At 42.1% G+C, this 20,869-nt stretch overlaps 2 protein-coding genes across 15 annotated transcripts in view; one reads left to right on the forward strand and one right to left on the reverse strand.

The window, feature by feature from the left end:
* COPG2 (COPI coat complex subunit gamma 2) overlaps window positions 1–4,628 on the forward strand; it is a 41,171-nt gene extending 36,543 nt beyond the window's left edge. For all 4 annotated transcript variants that reach the window (XM_072652714.1, XM_072652715.1, XM_072652718.1 and 1 more), the window contains exons 21-24: window positions 1,549–1,646; window positions 2,854–2,992; window positions 3,240–3,338; window positions 4,131–4,628. In XM_072652714.1, coding sequence (XP_072508815.1) covers window positions 1,549–1,646; window positions 2,854–2,992; window positions 3,240–3,338; window positions 4,131–4,261 — 467 coding nt within the window. In that variant the 3' untranslated portion in view covers window positions 4,262–4,628. The remainder of the gene's footprint in view (window positions 1–1,548; window positions 1,647–2,853; window positions 2,993–3,239; window positions 3,339–4,130) is intronic.
* The window catches only part of MEST (mesoderm specific transcript), a 47,407-nt gene that overhangs the window by 14,896 nt on the left and 11,642 nt on the right, over window positions 1–20,869 (reverse strand). For 4 of the 11 annotated variants that reach the window (XM_072652731.1, XM_072652730.1, XM_072652729.1 and 1 more), the window contains exons 3-12: window positions 17,369–17,448; window positions 15,474–15,551; window positions 15,259–15,395; window positions 14,518–14,576; window positions 12,549–12,589; window positions 11,812–11,850; window positions 9,564–9,634; window positions 9,050–9,151; window positions 7,571–7,647; window positions 6,524–6,587 (exon numbers count right to left, since the gene is read on the reverse strand). In XM_072652731.1, coding sequence (XP_072508832.1) covers window positions 6,524–6,587; window positions 7,571–7,647; window positions 9,050–9,151; window positions 9,564–9,634; window positions 11,812–11,850; window positions 12,549–12,589; window positions 14,518–14,576; window positions 15,259–15,395; window positions 15,474–15,551; window positions 17,369–17,448 — 748 coding nt within the window. Of the gene's footprint in view, window positions 1–4,521; window positions 5,847–6,523; window positions 6,588–7,570; window positions 7,648–9,049; window positions 9,152–9,563; window positions 9,635–11,811; window positions 11,851–12,548; window positions 12,590–14,517; window positions 14,577–15,258; window positions 15,396–15,473; window positions 15,552–17,368; window positions 17,449–20,869 lie in introns of those variants that run through there. The other 7 variants (XM_072652727.1, XM_072652724.1, XM_072652725.1 and 4 more) reach the window with 4 other exon arrangements.

Raw genomic sequence — 20,869 nt, forward strand, 5'->3', positions numbered from 1 at the left:
AATATGTCTTCCATTCCTCTAACTATAGTCAGAAGGTCCAGAATTTTAGACCATTATTCCCAAGACACTGGCTAAAATTTTTAAGTGTAGAAGATAATAGGAAGTCCAAACTTTAAATTGATTGTGTGAGATGAAAGGCAAATGGAAGTACATCTCTTTCTCAGAAATCATCTTCTTGTCTCCTGAATTTGCTCCCTCCTCTCTAATCCTACCCTGCCTATGTCACCCAGTTTGTCCCAACCCCTCAGGGTTCCTGCAAATTTGTGTGAATTACACGTTTAGTCATTTTTGTATTTAGTTTTTTCTCAAGCTATATCTTAAGCCAACCTCTGGGTCTTTCTAAAGAAGGAGTTCTTAACCTGAGGTCTTTGATTTTTTTTTTAATATTTTACTAACTATATTTCAATATAATTGATTTCCTTCATAATCCTGTATATTTTATGCCATCAAAACCATTATTCTGAGAAAGGATCTGTGGCATAAAAAAGGTTAAGTTTGTCTTTCCCCTTTTTTAAGGAGTATTCCTTTTCACCAGCAGAGGGTGAATTACCCTAAGCTCTGTGCTTCTAGACATGCTATTCCATTCTGTTGCTTTCCTTGAAAAGCCTAGAATATAGTTTGTGTGTCATAAAACACAATTTAACTTTGGAAAGGGGCTTAGACTTTCTGTGTTTTGCCCCAGGGCAAAGAATTAGGAGCTGTGAGAGGAAGGTGCAAAGAGGCAAATTTAAGCCTGGCATCAGGAAAAATTCCCAACAGAGCTATCTAAAATGGGGCAGGAATGGCCTGTTTCAAGAGGTGGTGAGATTCCCTCATTTGGAAATCTTCCAGCAGAAGTTGGATGATCATTTGTCTGTCAGAAATGTTATCATGGAAATTTCTTCATGTGGGAGTTGGACTGAATGGCTGCCAGGGTCCCTGCCAACTCTTAAACTCTGTCATGTTTGCAGAGATTTGAGCTAAAATTTGGGGAAAAAACCAACAACAACAAAAAAAACCTTTTAATAGAGTTGCCCAAAATAGGTTGGCTGCTTTTGGGATACAGTGGGCTCCCCCTTATGATGGTCTTTGAGCAGAGGCTGGATGACCATTTGTCAGGGACATAGAGTGGATTGCTGCTCATGTGAATGGACTAGGTGGCCTCCAAGGTCTCTCCTAGCCCTGAGTTTCTGTGATGTAAACTGGAACCTCATTATGAAGCTGTTAAGAGTAGGATTTGGTATAATGTTTCGAATATATGGAACCCAGAGGTTGCATTAGTGTCTGTGTGCTTTAATCTGGATTGTATTTTTTTTTTTTACCATTATTGTGACCATTTTTGTCTGCTTGTATACTTCTTGTGGTAAATTAATGTTTTTATTCTCTTGTTGCGTGACTTACACTTTTGACCAGCCTATAAGATCACATCATGAGAATCTCCATCCAAGATAAGAGAATGCTTCTAACCTGCTTTTTGGAGCATAGCTTAGTACATAAGATATTGGTAGCAAATCCTGATTCTGTTATCCCTTGATGCAGACAAGCTGGCTTTTCTTCTTTCACCCCTAGTTGCTTGCACCTTTAGCTGCACAATGAAGTTTACAGTTCGGGACTGTGACCCTAATACTGGAATTCCAGATGAGGATGGATATGATGATGAGTATGTGGTGAGTTTCACTTGAACAGATGGTCTTTTGCCTTTTGTGGTTTTTATTTTTGTTAGGAATACCCAACAATAACATTGTCCAAGGGTGGCCACCTTGCAGTGTAGTTGAGCAAGAGAGTCCAAATCTTAATATATTGCACAGTGAATGTGGTTTATTGACATTGCTACCCAAAAAGTTAGTATGACCCTGTGCAACCCCAAAAGATGTGATGTCCAGAATAAGAGAGGTGATATTCCTAATATACCCTGCCCTGACCAGACTTCATCTGGAGTACTTCATTCATTTCATGGTACCACATGTTAGAAGTGTTAACAAACTGGAGAACCATCAAAGAGCAACCAAGATGGTAAAAAAAAAACAAACTGGAAAGCACTCCATCCTAGAATCAGTGAAGGAACTGGGGATGTTTTAACATGGAGCAGACTTGAGAAGGGGAGGGACATGATAACTGTCTTCAGATTGAAAGGCTGTTATGTGGAAGTTAATTCATCAGAGGAAGAACAAGGCAGGGATAGATGGCAGTCTTCACCAGTAGAAAGAGTACACACATAGATGAGGTCACAGATTTATACAAATTAATCATGTGGGTATTAGATTTGTTCTCTGCCCAGAGGGCAGAATGAAAATGAGTGAGTACTGGGAGGGTTGGGGGATGAGCTGCAGAGAGACATATTTGGGTTTGAGGTAAGGATAAACTTCCTAACAATTAGAGCCATCCAAAAGTGGAATGGGCTGCCATAGGAGGAACTGGCTCCCCCCTCACTAGAGGATTTCAGGTCCTGGGTAGATGCTTCCTTGTCTTCAGAGATCTTCTCGCCCGAGTTATTAGTGCTCATTTCTCTATTTTCCTTGTAATATACTTGTGGACATGAGGAAGAAAACTGGTTTTGTCTAGTACCTTACACACTACATGCTTAATAAATGTTGGAGGACAGATTTCCTGTTTAAGTGTGAATTGAAGTAGACAGCTTCTTAGGTTCCTTCCAACTCTGAGATTCTGTGATAATCTGCTGGGAGTTGACCTTTTCTTTGCCAACATCCAGAGATAACTGTTTTACTATACAGTAGAATTGCTATCCATAAGTATTAAGTGCCTGGTAAATAGAGAAATTAGAATAGAATATAGATTAACATCTATTAACCAGTGGGCTTAGTTTCCCTTTCTGCTAGATCTTGTGCACTGACACCAGTCTTACTTGACCATCAGCTGGAAGATCTCGAGGTGTCTATGTCTGACCACATCCAGAAGGTGCTCAGGCCCAACTTTGCTGTAGCCTGGGAGGAGGTTGGAGACAACTTTGAAAAGGAAGAGACCTTTGCCCTCAGCACCACCAAAACTCTTGAAGGTGAGATTAGCCTTTCTCTTTAGTGAGTTCAGCCTGTATCAAATCCAGCTGACATGGTCCCCATGGATTTGAAAAGTATTGTTAGTGTGTAGCCTATTTAGTGGGCCATGCTACTTTTCTCTCCATACAGTTTAGTCAACCCTAATTTCTCTACCTCTATTTTCAGTATATCTCCAGTAGAACAGACTTCATAAAAATGTCTAAATATAACATTTCTAATTCTCTGCCTTACATCTTCCAAACACAGAAGCTGTCAACAACATTGTCACATTTCTGGGCATGCAGCCATGTGAGAGGTCAGACAAAGTACCTGAAAATAAAAATTCCCACACACTCTATTTGTCCGGTAAGAACTCTCATTTCTTTTCCACATATTGTTTCTTTCTACAAAATTTAAAACCCAACTCAAATGCCCTGTTCTCTGTGAAGCCTCATATATATTTTTCCCTAGAAAGCAATAATTTTCCCCCACTCAGACCTCAAATAGTATTGTTTGTACTTTCTCAAACATTTTTGTATTTTATTATATAGCTTTGTGTATATTGTCATCCCTCTGGTTAGATTAAGTTCCATCAGTGTCATCTCAATTTTGCGTGTTAACCAACACTCAGTAGGTTCTTAAATGTTCGTTGAATTGAAAGAGAGGTCTCTGTTAACGGGAAAGACTTTGGCTAGGCCCACTCACTTCATTACATGAATCAAAATTTGAAATCTAATCAACTGGACTTGAATTCATTTAATTATTTGAATAACTGACCCTGTTCCCTTATATCATCTTTGCAGATTATTTTCTGAAATCAGTACGTTCAGCTAAATGTTATTTGGCCAAAGAGATTTGTGTTAGCTTACTCTAATGACCCTCCTATTTTTCTCCTCTTTTTTGCACTGGTTGGGCAAGTATTGAGTACCTGCCTGGTTCTATGGGCATATTAACTGATCATAGAATTTAGAGCTAGAAGGGGCTTTAAAAATTATATGGTGCATTTGGTTTCTCTGCATAAAAAAAATAAATAAATATGGAGATACTTATATTTTGCATATTTATAAAGAAAAAATGTAAATATATGTTTTGTCTTTATAGAGAAGAGGTTGGCTTGTTCTGACTGCATTATGTGGTTTTCTTGACTTTTCTTACCAGGTGTATACAGAGGTGGCTATGACTTACTGGTGAGGTCTAGATTGGCCCTAGGAGATGGGGTGACCATGCAGGTGACTGTTAGAAGCAAAGAGGAAACCCCTGTTGATGTCATTTTAGCTTCAGTTGGATAAGTCTTTACCTAAGCCTTGTAATGCACCCTCCAATCAGTTGGCTTTTTTCATGGTTTTGGAAAAGTAAAAATGTCTAGCCAGATCTACCAAGCAAATGTCTGTCCTTGTGTCTGTCCTTATGCACGTTGTTTTTATTCCAACTGCTCAACTTCTTTACATTCCTTTCTCTAACTTATTGTGTCCAAAAGTACCTGGCGGAGTTGAGAACTTGGGGTATCCCGAGTGGTGGAGACAGGAGAGGGGAGGAATCCAGAGCCCACTTTTGTCAAAATTCATTTTTATTAATAGAAAATAAACAATTATTCCAGTTTCAAGTTTTGAAATTTGTTATACTTGAAGTTGCTAATAAAAAAAGACTTTAAAATAATGTATGTTCCTGCTTCACTGAGACACTGCAACTGTAGCTGACAAAACATAGGATTCAGCATCATTTGCTTAAAGGCCTTTCAGAACTTTCATTTGCAAATCCTTTTTGTTAAACACAGGAAAAAACTAAACTAAAAGAGAAGGCCACTTGAGCCAGCCTGTGGAAAGCTGAGCAACCTTCATAAAAGGAATTCAACAGAGCAAGTTGGCTTGTGTGACAGTCCCCTTGCAGGATAAAGACTTACATTCCATCTTTTGGTATAGCCATCTAAACACTGAGGTATAAACAGACTGCTGTTAGCTGAGAATACATTGCCTACATATCAGCCAATTTAAGTAGTGCTCTTCACAGATACTATTGATCCTTCATGCCTCAAAATTTTAGGTAATGTTGGAAATAGTTTGGATTTAATTTGACTTATACAAAAATTAATCATTTAATAGTTCCTGAAATTCACTACTCAACCACAGAACATACCTGCTGGTTTAGTGTCTTTATAAAAAAATACATTTGTAGGTGTCTTACATAGTAAGATGCACTTAATACTGCATTATTTCACTTACAAATTACACTTCAACAAGATGGTGAAAGAAATCCAAAGTCATGACCAAAACAGAATCTGGCTTATCATGCTGCTACATGTTGGTTATACAACATACAAGCATTTATATGCCTTTCAAGCCATTTTAAGAGAAGTTAGGAAGATTTCCAAGTCATTCCACTTTCCACATTGCATAATTATATGGATTGAACTAAAAAGTAGTGTCTTCAAATTTTAAAGAGTCCATAACTTTGAAACCTTTTGTGAAAAAGAATGTTGCTGGTTTCCTGCTTGAGAGATCTGGGATGGTTGATGAGAATTTCTAATACATGGTAAACACGGCCAAGTCCATACATTTAATCAACTGTTGGCCTAAAAAATACTTCAGGAAGAGAATGGGACACTTGAGACAAAAGCTGTTGAAGCCGGTGGTGCTACTTGGGTGTACCATTTAGTGATGTGAAGTATAATCATGATCCTATGACCTCTTTGAGGCATCAGTTCTTAATTTGAAACCATGATGGAAAAGGAAACAGCAAGGAAAACAACTCTTCGCCCCTCAGAAAGAGTTGATGAAGTTCAAATATGCATTCAGAAAACCCATAGGATCCTCTAGCTGTGGATAATGGCTAATGTGATCATCCAGAATTGACACTGTAGACTGGGGTAACATTTTCCTATTGGAAGAGAATGTGGATGTGAAGTGTTCAAGCTGAACTTGGATGGTCAATATCCAAGCAAAAGCTTAAAAAGAATTAAACCTGCAACAAATTTCTAGGTAGGAATAAAACCCATTTCTTTAAAGCCAGGGATGAAGTAAGACATCAGTTAACTTCGTAGGTTGTATCAGGAATAACAGAATGAAAGAATTCTTGTTTCAAACCTTGCAACTCGATCTAATCACAAATGTATTGTTTTTTATAACTGGAATAACCCCACAAGACAGTCCCACCCACTCCAGATGACTGGACAGGAAGAACATTAATCAATCAGAGGAAAACTATCCTTGGTTTCTCCTTGCACCCCAATAGGCTCAATTTCCTAGCATGTTTCATTCTGACTACAGACAAATATCAACTCTACCTGCAAATGTTCCACAGCTAGTCTGCTAACAGTTTTTCTAACTGAGCAAGAAGTGTTTATGGACCTGGGCAATAGCAGTCAAGGGAATTGTATTTTATTTTTCCAAGCCCTGTTGGATTCCACACGGGAAGATTACTTCTATTGAAAGCCCTAACTTCACCTCTCCTTCATGAGCAACTAGGAAACCCAGGACGTGTCTGATGGAACATCAGTTTTGTTCTCTTTGCACTTGAGCCTGGCTGGCACACAGCTGTCCCCAAGAGTGACTCACCTGTACAGATTCATAAATTCTGGATGAGGGTTCACTGGATCTGATGGCCCATAGATGAAATGAACTGAAAAAGAACAGGCAAAGAATTAAAGCAAAAGCATTCTCTCTCGACCCTCCATCCCAAAGCCAAGCCAGAAGAAAGCTTTTTCCTCATCATCATCTTGGCTTCCTTTTTCTTGCCCTCCAAGAAAGACAGGTAACTCAATGTCTTTAATTAAATAGGTCACAAGAAGCTTCTGGCAATGAGGCAGCTAACCCATGTGGCTCATTCATAATAATCTTTCTTCCCTCCAGTGATTTATTCTGTATCTTTGGGCAACGTATAACTCCTCTCTGTAAAGCTCTGGTTCTTTTAAAGTCCAACATTAACATTATTTTTTAAAACACCTTGCTATATCACTAAAATAGTTGGATTTGACCTTATATGTAAGGTCATATATGTAAGGTCAAATGTATTTGTTGAATGCAGGTTTGCTTTTTAAATTTTTATATATGTATTTATGGCTGAAGAGACTGATCCTTACCCCAGCTAAGTCTCCGTAGTTTGGTTGCCACTTACAGTAACTGCCTATAGTAATACTCTAACAAGTGAATAAATAAAGAAGTATTTATTAAGTAATTATTTGTGCCAAGCAGGTGTGCTAAACCCTGGGAATACAAATAGAAAATCGAGATTGTCCCTCCTCTTAAAGAGCTCACGCTCAAATCAAGGGAGCCAACACATAGGAGAGTTTAGTGACAGGGACAGCAATACCCGGGCATGCTCTAATAACCCTCATTATCATTGATCAGCAGTGCCACATCTCCAGAATGATGCACACGAAAGAGACCAGTCCACTTTCGGGTTTCCTAATTCCCATACATAATGGTACTTTGCTGTTGTAATATCTTCTTGGTTCCATTTACAGTACTGTATATTTGTATAGGAGTCTCCTGGTATTGGGTTACCACCTCATTTTTACTCTTAAGGACCTGTCTGATTTCTCTAAGTAGGATGCCTCCCTTAAGATCTAAAGTTTAACAAGGAGGCAATGAGGAAGCACTTACGGGGAACAGCCATGGCGGTGAGAGCCCCCACCCAGCGATCTCGATGCTTCTTCCTCTGGTTGATGTACTGTAAGAGACTGTAAGGATAGATGAGTGAAAGATGGGGTGCAAGCTAAGGAAAGCCAGACTTTGCTGAGACCACAAGGCAAGACATTAGCCAAAGGCTCCCTTTCATTAGATTATAGGCAAAGTTGGCATTTGCCCAACTGCTACATCCATTCCTATTAAACTCCAGAACCAAATAGTCACTTAGTGAAGTCAAAATTCAATGGCACTGGGAGTATATTGAGGCAATAATGTGAGGCAACTCAATATTATATATATGAGCGACTAATTCATCAGAGATGCAACAAAAAACAGACTCTCTCAAATATTTCATGCTGTTAGGAAAACAGATCCTTCCCATTTTATTCAGTTTGATCAGTAGAGACACAAAGAGGAAGATCACCTCTGTCTATGATCATTTAGAGTCAGACTTTTAGGGTAACTAGATGAAGGGAATTGTACCAGATGATCTCTCTGGTCCCAGCCATCCCTTTTGATTACAAGCATAACCTTCTCTGTATGACTCAACTGATATCTAGAAGACAGGGAAAAGAAACCTTTCCAGTATTGTCAGAAGAGACAGTCACATCTTGGACTAGAAAACTCACCTGGATCCCTTTTCCTCTGAACTCTGAGCTGGTGTATATGTGAATTTGGATTGTCAACTCTTAGTATGAATACTTTCTCTCTCCCATTAAGAAAAAACCTTTTACTGTCTCATGTTTGGAAAAAAAAAAAACTTACAGATCCATATGGAAAATAACCCATAACTGAAAAAAAACCTTACAGATCCATATGGAAAATAACCCATAACTTGTTATTTCCATCATGGATGTCAATTAGAACTTGGAATTAACAAGACAAGGTGGAAGCCATACTGACCTCCCTGGCAGAAAAGGAAGCCGTTAGCATTTCCAAATAATCAGCACCCTCTCTGAAAACTGCCAAACTCTCATTTATATCCAGACATTGGGTCCTTTGTACCTTGCTACCTATGGCAATATCCCTTTCCCTGCCTGTTGCTGCTGAAGAAGTTATAATATGATAACACTTAGCAGAGACAGCAAACTCTTCTAAAGGGTATAAAACACCTTTAAATGGTTAATATTAGCAAAGGCACAGAGAGGGAGAAAGCTTCATTAGAGGTTAGGCAGCAAGTCACAGATCACATTGAGATTAGAATTTGCAGCTGCATAGCTAAGTCTTTTGCACCACGTAGGCCTCCACATCATGATTCCATCTGTTGCCATTTTGTCTCTTCAACAGGTTCTCAAATGGATATAAAGCCAAATCAATAATTCTAGTTTTTGTTCACCAGTATTCCTCTTGTCAAAGGGTATGGGCCATGAGGGAACAAGGCTGGGGCAGGGGAGGAAAAAAGTCATTTTCCCTTTAATAAAACAACTGATACTGAAGTAATGGTGCACCTTTTACCTGTCTATGACCAGGTTGCCATCATTGGTTCGAATCCCAGTCCACATATCCCACATCTCAGCTTCTGAGGGCCGTGTGTATGGCCCAAAGACCACTGCAAGGCTGAAAGATTCCAAAAATTTGAGAAGGTGGGTAGGTAGGTATTAGTACAGCTTCCCAGTATTAGTTTCAAGACCAGGACACAGGCAGAGCAGGTGCTATGTAAGCACTTAATACATACACTGTCTAACACTTTGGGCCACTCTTTATGTTTTGGAGGAGAGATTGGGGGCATCTTTACTCTTCTGCAAATGCAAACTACTCCAATGCACCCTCCCCACATGTCCCTCTTCTCTCTCTCCTCAAAGCAGCCGATGAGTCAGGGGCCTTGGTGAGAGCTGCTGAGGTGAGGGAAGGAGAAGGAACCAGTCCTGGGCCTGGTTCTAATATTGGGGCCAAGATAGAGGTTGGCAGCAATTTCTGACTCTCATGCCTCCCAAAGAGTGGCCCCAGAGCTCAGCAATGAGTAACTCACCCCCGAGCGAAAAAGAAGAAATTCATCAGGCGAGTGAGGATGGGAGACATTGGACCTCCATCTTTGAGCAGCTGTAGGTTAAAAAAAAACAAAGAGAGAAAAGTGAGAAATGAAACAAGAGGAGAAAGGGCTTGTTACCAGGGCGTGGTTCTCTCTGGCTGGGACAAGAGGGAATGGGGCTAACCCTGTTTATATCTGGAAAATGGGATTTCCTTCGTTCCTCCTTTGGAGAAAGAACAGCCTATTTCTAACTCCCTCAAAGGTAGGGATCCTTCACTTTTTTAGGAATCATGGCATCTGATGAAGACCCATTCACAGAATCATGTTAAATCCAGAAAATATACAGGATTACAAAGGAAACTGATTATACTGAAATAAAGATGTAATTTTTTTTCCCCATCCAAGTTTACAATCTCACTGAAATCTATCCGTGGATCCCACTTCAAGAATCCCTGCTCTCAGGTTTGGCCCTTGTATACTGAAATCCCAACTTGAGCTTAGTGAACTTGGATGAGGAGGTCAACTGGCTTTTTTTTTTCATCAGCCACAGACATTCATCTACATATTTATTAAAAAAAAAAAAATCTCTCAAACAGTCAAAAGATATAAACTAGCCATTCTCAGGAGAAATACAAATGAAAGGCCCACCATGTGAAAAAAAAGTTAAAAAAACCTGAGACATTAAAATCACTTTGAGGCACCTGTCAAATTGGCTAAGACAACAAAAAGACCGCAATCACATTAGCATCACTGCTAAAAACAAAAAAACCAAAACACAGGCACACTGAATCACTGCTTTAGTTGCAACCTGGACCCAACTTCTTTGGAAATCAATATGAAATTATAAAGTTACAAAAATGTACATACTGTCTGACCATGGGGTCCTACCTCTGAAACTACAGCCCACAGACATTACTGAAAAGGAAAGAAAGGTACGTGTGTACAAAAATATCCACAGCAGCACTGTTTGTAAGAGCAAAGGAACTGAAGATGATTTTAAGCATCCAGCAATTGAACAGTCATGGTATACGACTGCAGTGGAATAACAGTCCCTTACAAGGAATTGAGGCTCTAAAGATGGCACCTAAAGTGAAACTGGCACACAGAAAACGTTACTCCTAAAATCCCCCATGACATACGATATTGCTGGGTGTCACCGCAGATAAGAGTCCTAGATTAGGGAGTCAGGAAGACCTGAGCCCAAAATCATTCTCAGACACTTAACAGCTGTAAAACCCTGAGTAAGTCACTCATCTGCTTCAATTTCTTTCACCTATAAAATGGGGATATTAATAGCACTTAATTCCCAAGGCTGCTGAGAAAATCAAATGAGATCATATACATTGAAGTGCTGTGTAACCTTTAAAATGCTACGTAAATTATAGCTATTATGGTTACAATATTTTTAAATAGGGGTAGCTAGAAGGAGAGGTTCTTTAAAAAAGGCAGTCTCAGGGAACAACTGGATCTGGGGTGGTTGTCATGGAAATGATGGAATATAAATTCCGTTTTCTGCTACCACTACTCTCGCCCCACCTCCCCAGCTCAGCTACTGATCAGGAAAGAGACTGGGGTCAGCATTTCTCTAATGCGGCCTGGGGGAGAACTGATAAAGACTTAGTTGACAGGAAAACTGATGATTAGGAAAAAAATGTTCTTCTAAGGGGCCAGAAACCTAAGTGTGATGATCTTAGAGGAAGATCCCCTGCCCCTCATAACTGTTTCTTCTCACACGATGTGTCAGGATGCTAGAGACCCTACAGCAGTTCACAGGGGCCTTCCAGACAACCAGGAACACTAGGAAGGACAACCATGGCTTTCTCTTTCATCACTACTCCGTCCTAAACAGGATGAGTGTGTCTGTGTTTATTCTGTGCTGCTCCAAGGAAACCCCTGGGGATGAAGGGGGTAACTGTAGAATCCCACTGGGCAGCTGGCTCACCTCCTGAGAGGCACCCAGTGCCTGACACTGACTAGGAGGGACCAGCATCTCTCTCATCTGTGCTCACTTGGAGCGTAGACTCACTGAGTGGAATGATGCATTTGTGAGCAAAATGGCAGACCATGGTGTTATTTACATGGCGTTTCCTCTTACAGTTGAATTTGTATAGGTTAAAGATGCATATTGTAATGTTCCATCATAAGAAGCAATTAGGAAGAACTCAAAGACATATGGAAAGACTTATATGAATACAGAGAGAAGAAAGCAGAGTACAACAAACTGGTAGTTAAAACAGGAGTTCTTAACCTTTTTGGGGCCATGGATTCCTTTGACATCTGGTGAAGCCTATGGATCCACTTTCAGAGTCATGTTTTTAAAAGCATAAAATAAAATACATAGGATTACAGATGAAACCAAGTGTACTCAAATGCTGTTACCAAAATATTAAAAGATACAAGCTTCCGGACCTCAAGTTAAGAACCCCTGACTTAAAAACTAACAGCAACAAATCCATGCTACAAAGACAGAAAAGGTCAAGAAGGGATTACAAAAACATGGGATGTGAACACTTCTTTTATGTCAATACTATCTCCTTTTAGCTAAAAGTCAGGAATTAAAAGAAGCTAAAACATACATGCCCAATTATTTACAATCTCTTGCTTCATTTTGCATTTCGTTTGTCTTTTAAATTTCCCAATGCACCTGCCCATATATCAGAATAACAGTACTTGCCCACAGATGCTAAAATAAAATGTTTATGTTAAAAGCAACTGTACAGGTCTTATGTGGGGGCCATTCCCTGAACTCCCTTCCAGGAGAAAAAGAAGAAAGGAAATGGAATCCAGCGTTTCACCCAACTGTGTCTGTCTAAGGTAAAAGATGGGCATCCCAGAAGCTGCCCTTCCTTCCCAAGGGAGGGCAATAACCTCCTCAGTGTCTATCCATCATTACAGAGGCCACAGGCCTTTCCAAAGGACCCCACAAGACTCAGCCCTGTCCATACAGAGTCTCAGACTAAAGATTCACCCAGTGCACTGGCCAACCTTCTGGAGTAAGGTGGGATGGTGAGTCTCAGGAAAGATACCTGCAAGAGAGGCAGAAAACTTAGCTTAGTCAGTCACTCCCCAGCTACTTCAGCCCCACTCAAAGCCTCACACCTGCTTCTCCCAAGACTCCTCCCCTTAGGGCATTTCACGGAGGGAGGAAATCAATAAAACAAAAAACTAGCAAGCCTTAAGGGAGCTCTGTATAGCCAATTATGTCTCTCTCATTAGAGATGGATGTTTTTGCTTCCTCTGGTCTCTTTAGCCAGAGAGAACAAGGTTACTTTCCTCTGTTTCAGATGAAGAGACTCCCAGGGAGAAAAAGGCATGTGCTTAGGGCTGCCCTACGTGCTAGGAAGGCCAGCATGGCACTCCAGAAACACTCAACTCTCTTCCAGGGCTCTGATGACTGAGTCCTCTATAAGTATACACCCTTTTCCTACTACATACAGGAGGTTGTTAATTCTTTCAGTGGCACAGCTGTGAGAGTGCTTGGCCTGGAAGCAGGAAGATCTGAGTTCAAATCTAACCTCAGACACTTATTAGCAGTGTGACCATAGGCAAGTCACTTAATCTCTGTTTGCTTCAGTTCCCCCATTTGTAAAATGGGGATAACAGCACCCCAGAGTTGTTGAGAGGATTAAATGAGACAGTATTTATGAAGCACTTATTTAGTACAGTGCCTGGCACACAGTAGGCACCAAACGTTAGCTTTCATAATCATTATCATTATTATTTCCATTGCAAAACATGCTGAAGAGGGGGTGATTTCCTAGTATACACAAGGCCTGGGAGGAAGTGGTGCTTTCTGTTTTCCTATTTCTCCTAAATATTGTGAAGGAAATTGTTCTCTCCAGACACCAAATGTCGGTGCAAAAGCCCTCCCCATTCAGATTCCCTCCATCTAGTCTGGCTCTGCCACTTGCTGACTATGTGACCTCAGCTGTAAGGCATCAGACGTTCCCTCCCAACTCTTAGGTCTACCCACAACCATGAACTACTCATCAAAGACTGCTTTGGAAGCTTAAGGAAAAGATGCCAGGCTTGAAAGGAAGAAGACAGCCTGAACCTTGGCTCTCCTCATTAGCAGGATAACCATGAGCAAGTCTCATCTATGAAATCAATGGGCTGGATCAAATGATCCATAAGGTCCTTTTAAGAGTCCACCCCCTATGATCTTTCCTCAAGATCCAAATCAGGTGACCAAGGTGCCACCTTCTGAACAAAGCCTTCCATGAGTCACTGTAACCTGTATTATAGTGTTGGGTCTCTTATCCACCCACCCCACTGTAAGATCTGGGAGGACAAGAACCATGATGCCCTTTTACATCTTTGTATTTCCAGGGTCTGGCACGATGCTCTGCACACAGTAGGTGCTAAATGTTTGTTGAAATGCATTGAAAATTGTTCCCTAATTGATACATTGCTTGCTTCCTCAGTAGGTGGAAGAGCAAGCAGGAGGGAAAGAATCTGGAAGTCAAAAAAAATGTTCTTAAGGTTAAGAATAAACAATAATAAAAAAAGAAAATTGTTCCCCAGTAATAGTCCTGAGTAAATAGCAGACACTTTACCCCCAAAGCAGCAAAAATGAAACCCCAAAGCATGGGACTTATCCCAATCCAATGCCCAGCCAGCGAGAAGGGAAAGGTGTCTCAGCGGTCACGGCCTAGTCAGGAGGGTGCATCACACAGGGTTTTTTCTATCCCAGCACCCCTTTTCTGCAGCTTGCACATAGTAGCCTGCTTAATAAATGGTTATTAAACTGAACTGAATTTCTGGCAGAAGGAATTCTGGGAACATTTAAATTTCAGTCATGAAGTTGAGTTTCATTTCACCTGTGGAAGATCTAAGTGCTCATGCCTGCTGCATGCTCAGACAGACAGCCTTTTAGGCAACATACTGTGACACCTATAAGTGGCTAAGCTAGGCCATTCCCCAGTTTTCATCCTTGCCAGCTCCATGCAGTTACCTCCATTTGACAGACAAAGGCTGCTGATGAGAACCCGACCAGTCCGATTATGCTTGTACCTAGGGACAGGGAAAGGGGAAACCATTCAATTCCATTCCATTCAACAAACACTTTGTAAGGGTCTACTATGTGCAGAACCCTGTGCTAGGCACCCAAGCAGCATACAAAAATCCTACTGGTGGTTGCGTGGTTGTTATAATCTGAGGACATGGCACATATACCAATAACCACCATATGAAGCAGAAATGATTAACTATAAAAGAGAGGAGATTATATGCTCCATATACTAGATTGTCAGTTCCATGGGGGCAGGGAATTGTCTCATGTCTCTACCCGTCAAACACAGTGCATTGTACATGAGAGGCTCTTCTTGTTCAGTCATTTCAGTCATGTCTGATTCTTCTTGGCAAAGATACTGGAGTGGTTTGCATTTCCTTCTCCAGCTCATTTGACAGATGAGGAAACTGAGGCAAACAGGGTTAAGTGACTTGCTTAGGGTCACACAGCTAATAAGTGTCTGAGGACACTTAGTCCATGAATCTTCCCACTCCAGGCCTGACACTGACAATCAACTGCCCCACCTAACTGCCATAGGCACCTAGTGGTTACTGAATGAATAAACAAGCCAGGACTAGACTCAGTACAGCAGCTGAAGTCCAGTGTCCAATAGGGTGAAGGGCTAGACTTTTCTCTGAATGCACACATAAAAGAGCAAGTGAGGAGGTGTGTCACTTCACTAACCTGTAAAGCAGCTCCTGAGCTACGGTGTCCCCATAGTCATGAGAGAGAAGGTTAACTCTCTGATTCTGAAGCCCCAGGTGTCTCAGCAGCCCCTCCACGATGCTGGCCTGCTCAAAGATGGAGTAATGATGAGGCCTCTACAAAGAGAAAAGCCTGAGTGGGAGTCCTCCTATGGGCACTATACCTGCTGAAGGCCCGCCACAGATGCCGCTTACCGGTTTGTCACTGAAGCCAAAACCAAGGAAATCAAGGGCAATCACCCGGTGAAACCGCTGGGTCAGGCCTTCCCAGATCTGTGAGAGAGGCAAGGGCATGTTATAACCCCATCATACAGACCTACCCAATGGCAACACCCAACCACAACCATCCCATTACTAAGTCAACCCATCAGACCCCCTTCCCAGGAGCAGCTTCATTTCTGACACTTCTCTCTGTAGGACGGAGTTCACCATTCCCCTCCTTCAAAATGGCCCACCTTTCATGACAAGTCTTTTCGAGAGTTTGCTAAAGAGTTACCCCCTTACATTAATTTTGCTATCTCCAACTCTCTTGTCCAATTTGCAACAGCCTTTGGGACCATCTCAATGACAGGACTATGCTTCTCTTCTAACCATTTCATAGAAGAAAAAAACAACTTGACCAGAATTTCATAAGGAGTTGATGACAAAACTGGGTTGAAAACTCAAGACCTCTGAGTCTCCTAGTCTTTTGTTGAACCATAGAGCTAAAGGAGTAAATGAGTAAATGAAATGGTAATCCAGTCATACAAATTCACTGTCCCCCATTCCCTACTGAAGGTGGTTTCAGCAACAGCTGCTCTGTGTTCCTGGGGTGATGGGTGAATGGCATGACCTACTTCGCAGAGGATAGCGTGCCAAGTTTGGAGGCAGGAAGAGCTGAATTCAAATCCAGCCTCAGACACTGACTAGCTCTGGGAAAGTCACTTAACCTCTGTTTGCCTCAGTTTCCTCATCTGGAAAATGGGAATCACAAAAGCACTTTCCCCTGAGGGTCATTGTGAGGGTCAAATAGGATAATTATCAAGTGCTCAGCACATTGCCAGGCACATGGTAAGCACTATATAGGTGTTAGCTATTTTACTATTACTGTTCATCTTGTTACTTAGCAAAGGCTAAAATGACCACCTTACTTCTAGGCTTACCCAAGAACCAAAGAGACAGCTTCTCTTCTCAAGAGGAGAGGCCCTGACTCAGCAGGGGAAAGGGCAGATAGGTAGAATAGGGGGTGAGAAATAAACAAAATTATTTCCATTTTTCTACAAGGCTTTCGAGTGTACCAATCACTTTCCCAACAGCAAGCCTGTCAAGTGGGTAACATTATTATCCCCATTTTAGAGATTAAAATAAACAAAGTGTACAGAGGTTGGCAAAGCTTCCTACCACCACTATTTTACTTGATCCTCCCGACAGCCCCAAGGCAGCAAGCACAGTTATCATCATCTCCATTGTACTGATGAGGAAACCCAAGCTCAGTGATGCTACAGTACTTACCCAGGATCACACAGCTGCTAAGTGGCAAAACCAGAATATGAACCTGGCAGTCTTTCCACTAGCCCTATGGCTACCATCAGTTCCATCTGAATGGAAGCCCATGCTAAGGATGACTACCCAACTTCTTTTGCCTCTCTAGACCCTGCCTCCCACCCTCCATGCTAAGTTCAAGCACCACCTTCCACCAGAGATCCTTCTTGATCCCCCACTTGCAAGATCTCCCCCCAAATCACTTGGTATTTGTTTCACATTTGCTAATTGGTAAATGTGTTTTCCCAAAAGAATGGTTAGAGGACTTTCATTTTTTACTTTGTACCTCCAGTCTATAGCACATGCACAGCATCTGGCACACAGTAGATGCTCAATAAATGTGTGCTGATTGATTGCTGAATACAGATCTCTGTATGAGATAGACTTATGATTAATGGTTGCTGGTGAAAAGATCACAGAAATACACTTTGAAGGAACCTTTCTCAAACACTGTCTAACTGTCCAAATGGACTCCTGGGCATCCTCAGGTTTGGCTTGGTTTTTGTCATTTTCTTTTAACCATCTTTGCCCCAAAGGTGGCCTCCTTGACCCTGGGTCTCTCATCTCACCTTGTACCAGTCGTGGCTAGAGGTTGGAAAGCCGTGTAAAAGCACCACTATTTCTGAGCTCCCAACTGCACCCCATGAGTCTGAGGAGAAAGAGAGAGGGGAGGGAAGGTCAGGTGGAAATCCCACAAAGCAACCATGAACCCAGTGGAATCTCCCTAATTTGGAACAGGCCAGGGATGCAGGTATTCTCCCAGAACAATGAAGAGTCCAAATGTTAGAATATTTAGAAATAAATGCAGGTTTGTTACCAGCAAGTTCAGGAGAGCATTCAGTACCTAGTTTTCCTTTTCCTCCACTAATGAACAGATAAAAATAATTTGAAACTGGCCTGAATGCAAATAGTGACTAGAAACATGTTACCAAAATGCTCTGACAGAATCTGCCTTCCCTGAGATCCTGAGCCTCAGGAAGTCAGTTACCAGATCAAGTGTAGACTCAAACACCAGAAGCTGAATTCATGATGATGTGGATAACCTACATCTGTACATGGCTGCTAGGTGGCAGGGTGGATAGAGTGCCAGGCCTGGAGTCAGGACGACCTGAGTTTAAACCCAGCCTCATACACTTAAATAGCTGGGCAAGTCACTTAGCCACATTTGCCTTCATTTCCTCATCTATAAAATGATCTGGAGAAGGACATCACAAACCACTCCAGCATCTTTGCCAAGAAAACCCCAAATGGGGAAGACGCAAAGTCAGATACAACTGAAATGACTCAACAACAACAAAGCACATCATATGATATTTCACTTGATCCTCACAACCCTGAGAGGTCAAGGCTATCGTTATCTCCATTTTACAAATGAGAAAACTGAGGCAAACACAAGTTAAGTGACTTATCTAGGGTCACAGAGCTAGTAAGTGTCTGAGTTAAATTTGAACTCAGGTCTTCCTGACTCATACTGAGAAGCCAGGTTGTCTTCTGGGCGTGCTTCTTAACAAACATGCCCAGGCTAGGGCCATGGAGCCAGGAATGCATGCAAATTCAATCTAACTCTGGGGGACCCCATCATTGGCATCTGCCCCCACCAGGGTCTCAGAATCAAAGGAGATTCTCAAGCTTTGGGGAGCCAAAAGAGCTGCTGAAGATTTAAAGATGGGAAGCCAAAGCATAGTTCATCAGCAGATGTCTTCCAGATACGTCTCAGACTTTGCCATTCAGAGTACAAGAGCAGTCCGGCCCTGGAACCCCATCATCCAGTGTCTGCTGACCCCAAAGAGCCATTGTGTTAAGCACTGGAGACACTAAGTAAGGTGAAGAGCACGGTCTCGGCCCCCAAGGAGGTCAGAGCCCAATGGAGAGAGAATGTGCAAACCACTACAACACATCTAAGACAAATACAGAGTACTGTAAGATGATCTCCAAGAGGGAAGGGACACGCAATGGGAAGTACCAAAGAAGGCCTCCTGGAGATGACACTGGAACAGTCTTGAAGGAAGCCAGGGGAGCTAGCAGTCAGAGGTGAGAAGAGAGACTTTCCAGGCATGGAGGAAAGCCAGTGTGAAGGCACACAGTCAGAAGAGGAGAGGAGGGTTCAGTGCAAGGAACAGCAAAAAAGATGGTGTCACAATATCAGCCAGTACGTGAAAAGGAGGAGGTGTAACAGGACTGAGAAGGTAGGAAGGAGGCAGGTGTGGAAACTTTTAAAAACCAAACAGAAGATTTTATATTTGATCCAGGAGGCAACAGGGAGTCACAAGAAGTTACTGATTGAGTAGAAAGGGGTGATATGGTCAGATTTGTACTTAAATCTGACAACTGGGTGAGTGGTTGTAATACTGAAATACTTGAGGTAAGGATACCAGAAAGTCACTGTGATAGTCCAGACAAGAGGTGATGACAGCCTGCTCCAGGTGTCCACTTTGGGGATGTAGATGAGAGAGGTTACAAGGGTAGAAACAAGGTTCAGGAGCGGATCAGAGATGTGGGTTAGCACAAGGGAGAAAACTGGTACAACATTGAGGTCCCAAGCCTAGATGACAGGGAAGGTGCTGGTGCCCTTGCCAGGGCTTGAGAAGTTCAGAAGAGAGGAGGGTTTGAAAGGGAAAGATAATGAATTCTGCCATGGACAGAATGGAGGAGTTGGGGATATCTATGGGACAAACAGTCTGAGATGTCCAGCAGATGGTTCGAGACTGAAACTCAGAGGAGACTCCAGAGATGGATAAACAGATTTGAGAATCATCTGCACAGAGATCACTGAACCAACCCAGGGCTATTCAGGGGAGAGACAAGGGATAGAGAGTGGGGGGGGGGGGGGGCGAGGGGAAGAGAAAAAAGAGTGAGGAGAGGAAGAAGAAAGAGATAGTGAAAGAATGGGAGGGGGAGGAAGTGAAGGAGAGGGAGAGAAAGAGAGAATAAAACAGAGAGGGAGGGGGCAGGAAGAGGGGAAAGAGGGAAGAAAAGGAGAGGAGAGAAAGTATGGGGAGAAGAGGGGAGACAGAAAAAAGAGGGAGGGAAAGGAAAGAAGCAGGGAGAAAAGGGGAGAGAGGAAAGAAGGGAAGGGGGTTGGGGAGAGAAAGAACAGGAGGGAAAGGGAAGGGAGAAAAGAAGAAAATAACAGAGGGAGGGAGAGGGGAAGGGAGGGTATGAAGGTACAGGGGGAGGCGGGAAGAAAAAGAGAGAGGGAGAGAGATTTCAAAGCCTTCAGTGTACGGGATGATTAAGCCCATGGAAGTCCATGAGAATGCAAAGAGGGGAGATAGAGGGGAGAGCCCAGACATAGGCTTAGATATCTTTTAGATGAGATGGAGAGAAAACAAAAGAGGTCAGCAGAGAGAAAAGAAAGGCAAAGGAGAAGCCCACAGTCAGGAGGCAGTGAAGGGTGAGGTCTGGAAAAAAGGCCCTCAGAGTTAACTTGTAGGAAAGTCCTCGTAACCTCAGCTACAGTGGCAAGGTCAGATGCCAGGGGTCAAGGAGTGGACAGGAACTGAGTACTAGGCCCTTGAGACACTGAACTTGGGGTAAAGTCAACTAAAGGGCTTTGTGAAACAAGAGAGCCCATCCACTTTGAGGCATCAGGGAAGAAGCCAGTGGGTAAAGTGAAACAAGATGAGAGAGGGTGAGAGAAAGAGAGATATGGGTGAAGGGTGGGAGAGGAACTGATGGGAGAAAACAGGATTAGCTTTATAGTGGAGAAGGGCTGGCACGTGAGGACAAATAGCAAAGGAAAGGACGGAAGATAGAGATCAAGGATTATTAACCTTGGGTCTGTGAACTTTGTTTTTTTAATATTTTGATAATTATATTTCAGCATAACTGGCTCCCTTTGTAATCCTACATGTTTTATTTTATGCATTTTAAATTCTCAGAAAGGGTCTTTCAGCACTCTTCCCAAGGGATCCATAAAACAAAAAAGGTGAATCCCTGATGCAGAGGGATTTGTAGATTGCGTTAGGAAAGATGAGAGAGTTCAGGACAGACTGCTTCCATTTTCTCAGTTTTACTAGGAAGTAAAAACTTTAAAAATATCTTTCTTTTATTTATTTTTATGTTTACAT

The sequence above is a fragment of the Notamacropus eugenii genome, chromosome 3 (genome assembly GCF_028372415.1).
Source record: "Notamacropus eugenii isolate mMacEug1 chromosome 3, mMacEug1.pri_v2, whole genome shotgun sequence".
In the NCBI taxonomy this organism is placed as follows: Eukaryota; Metazoa; Chordata; class Mammalia; order Diprotodontia; family Macropodidae; genus Notamacropus; species Notamacropus eugenii.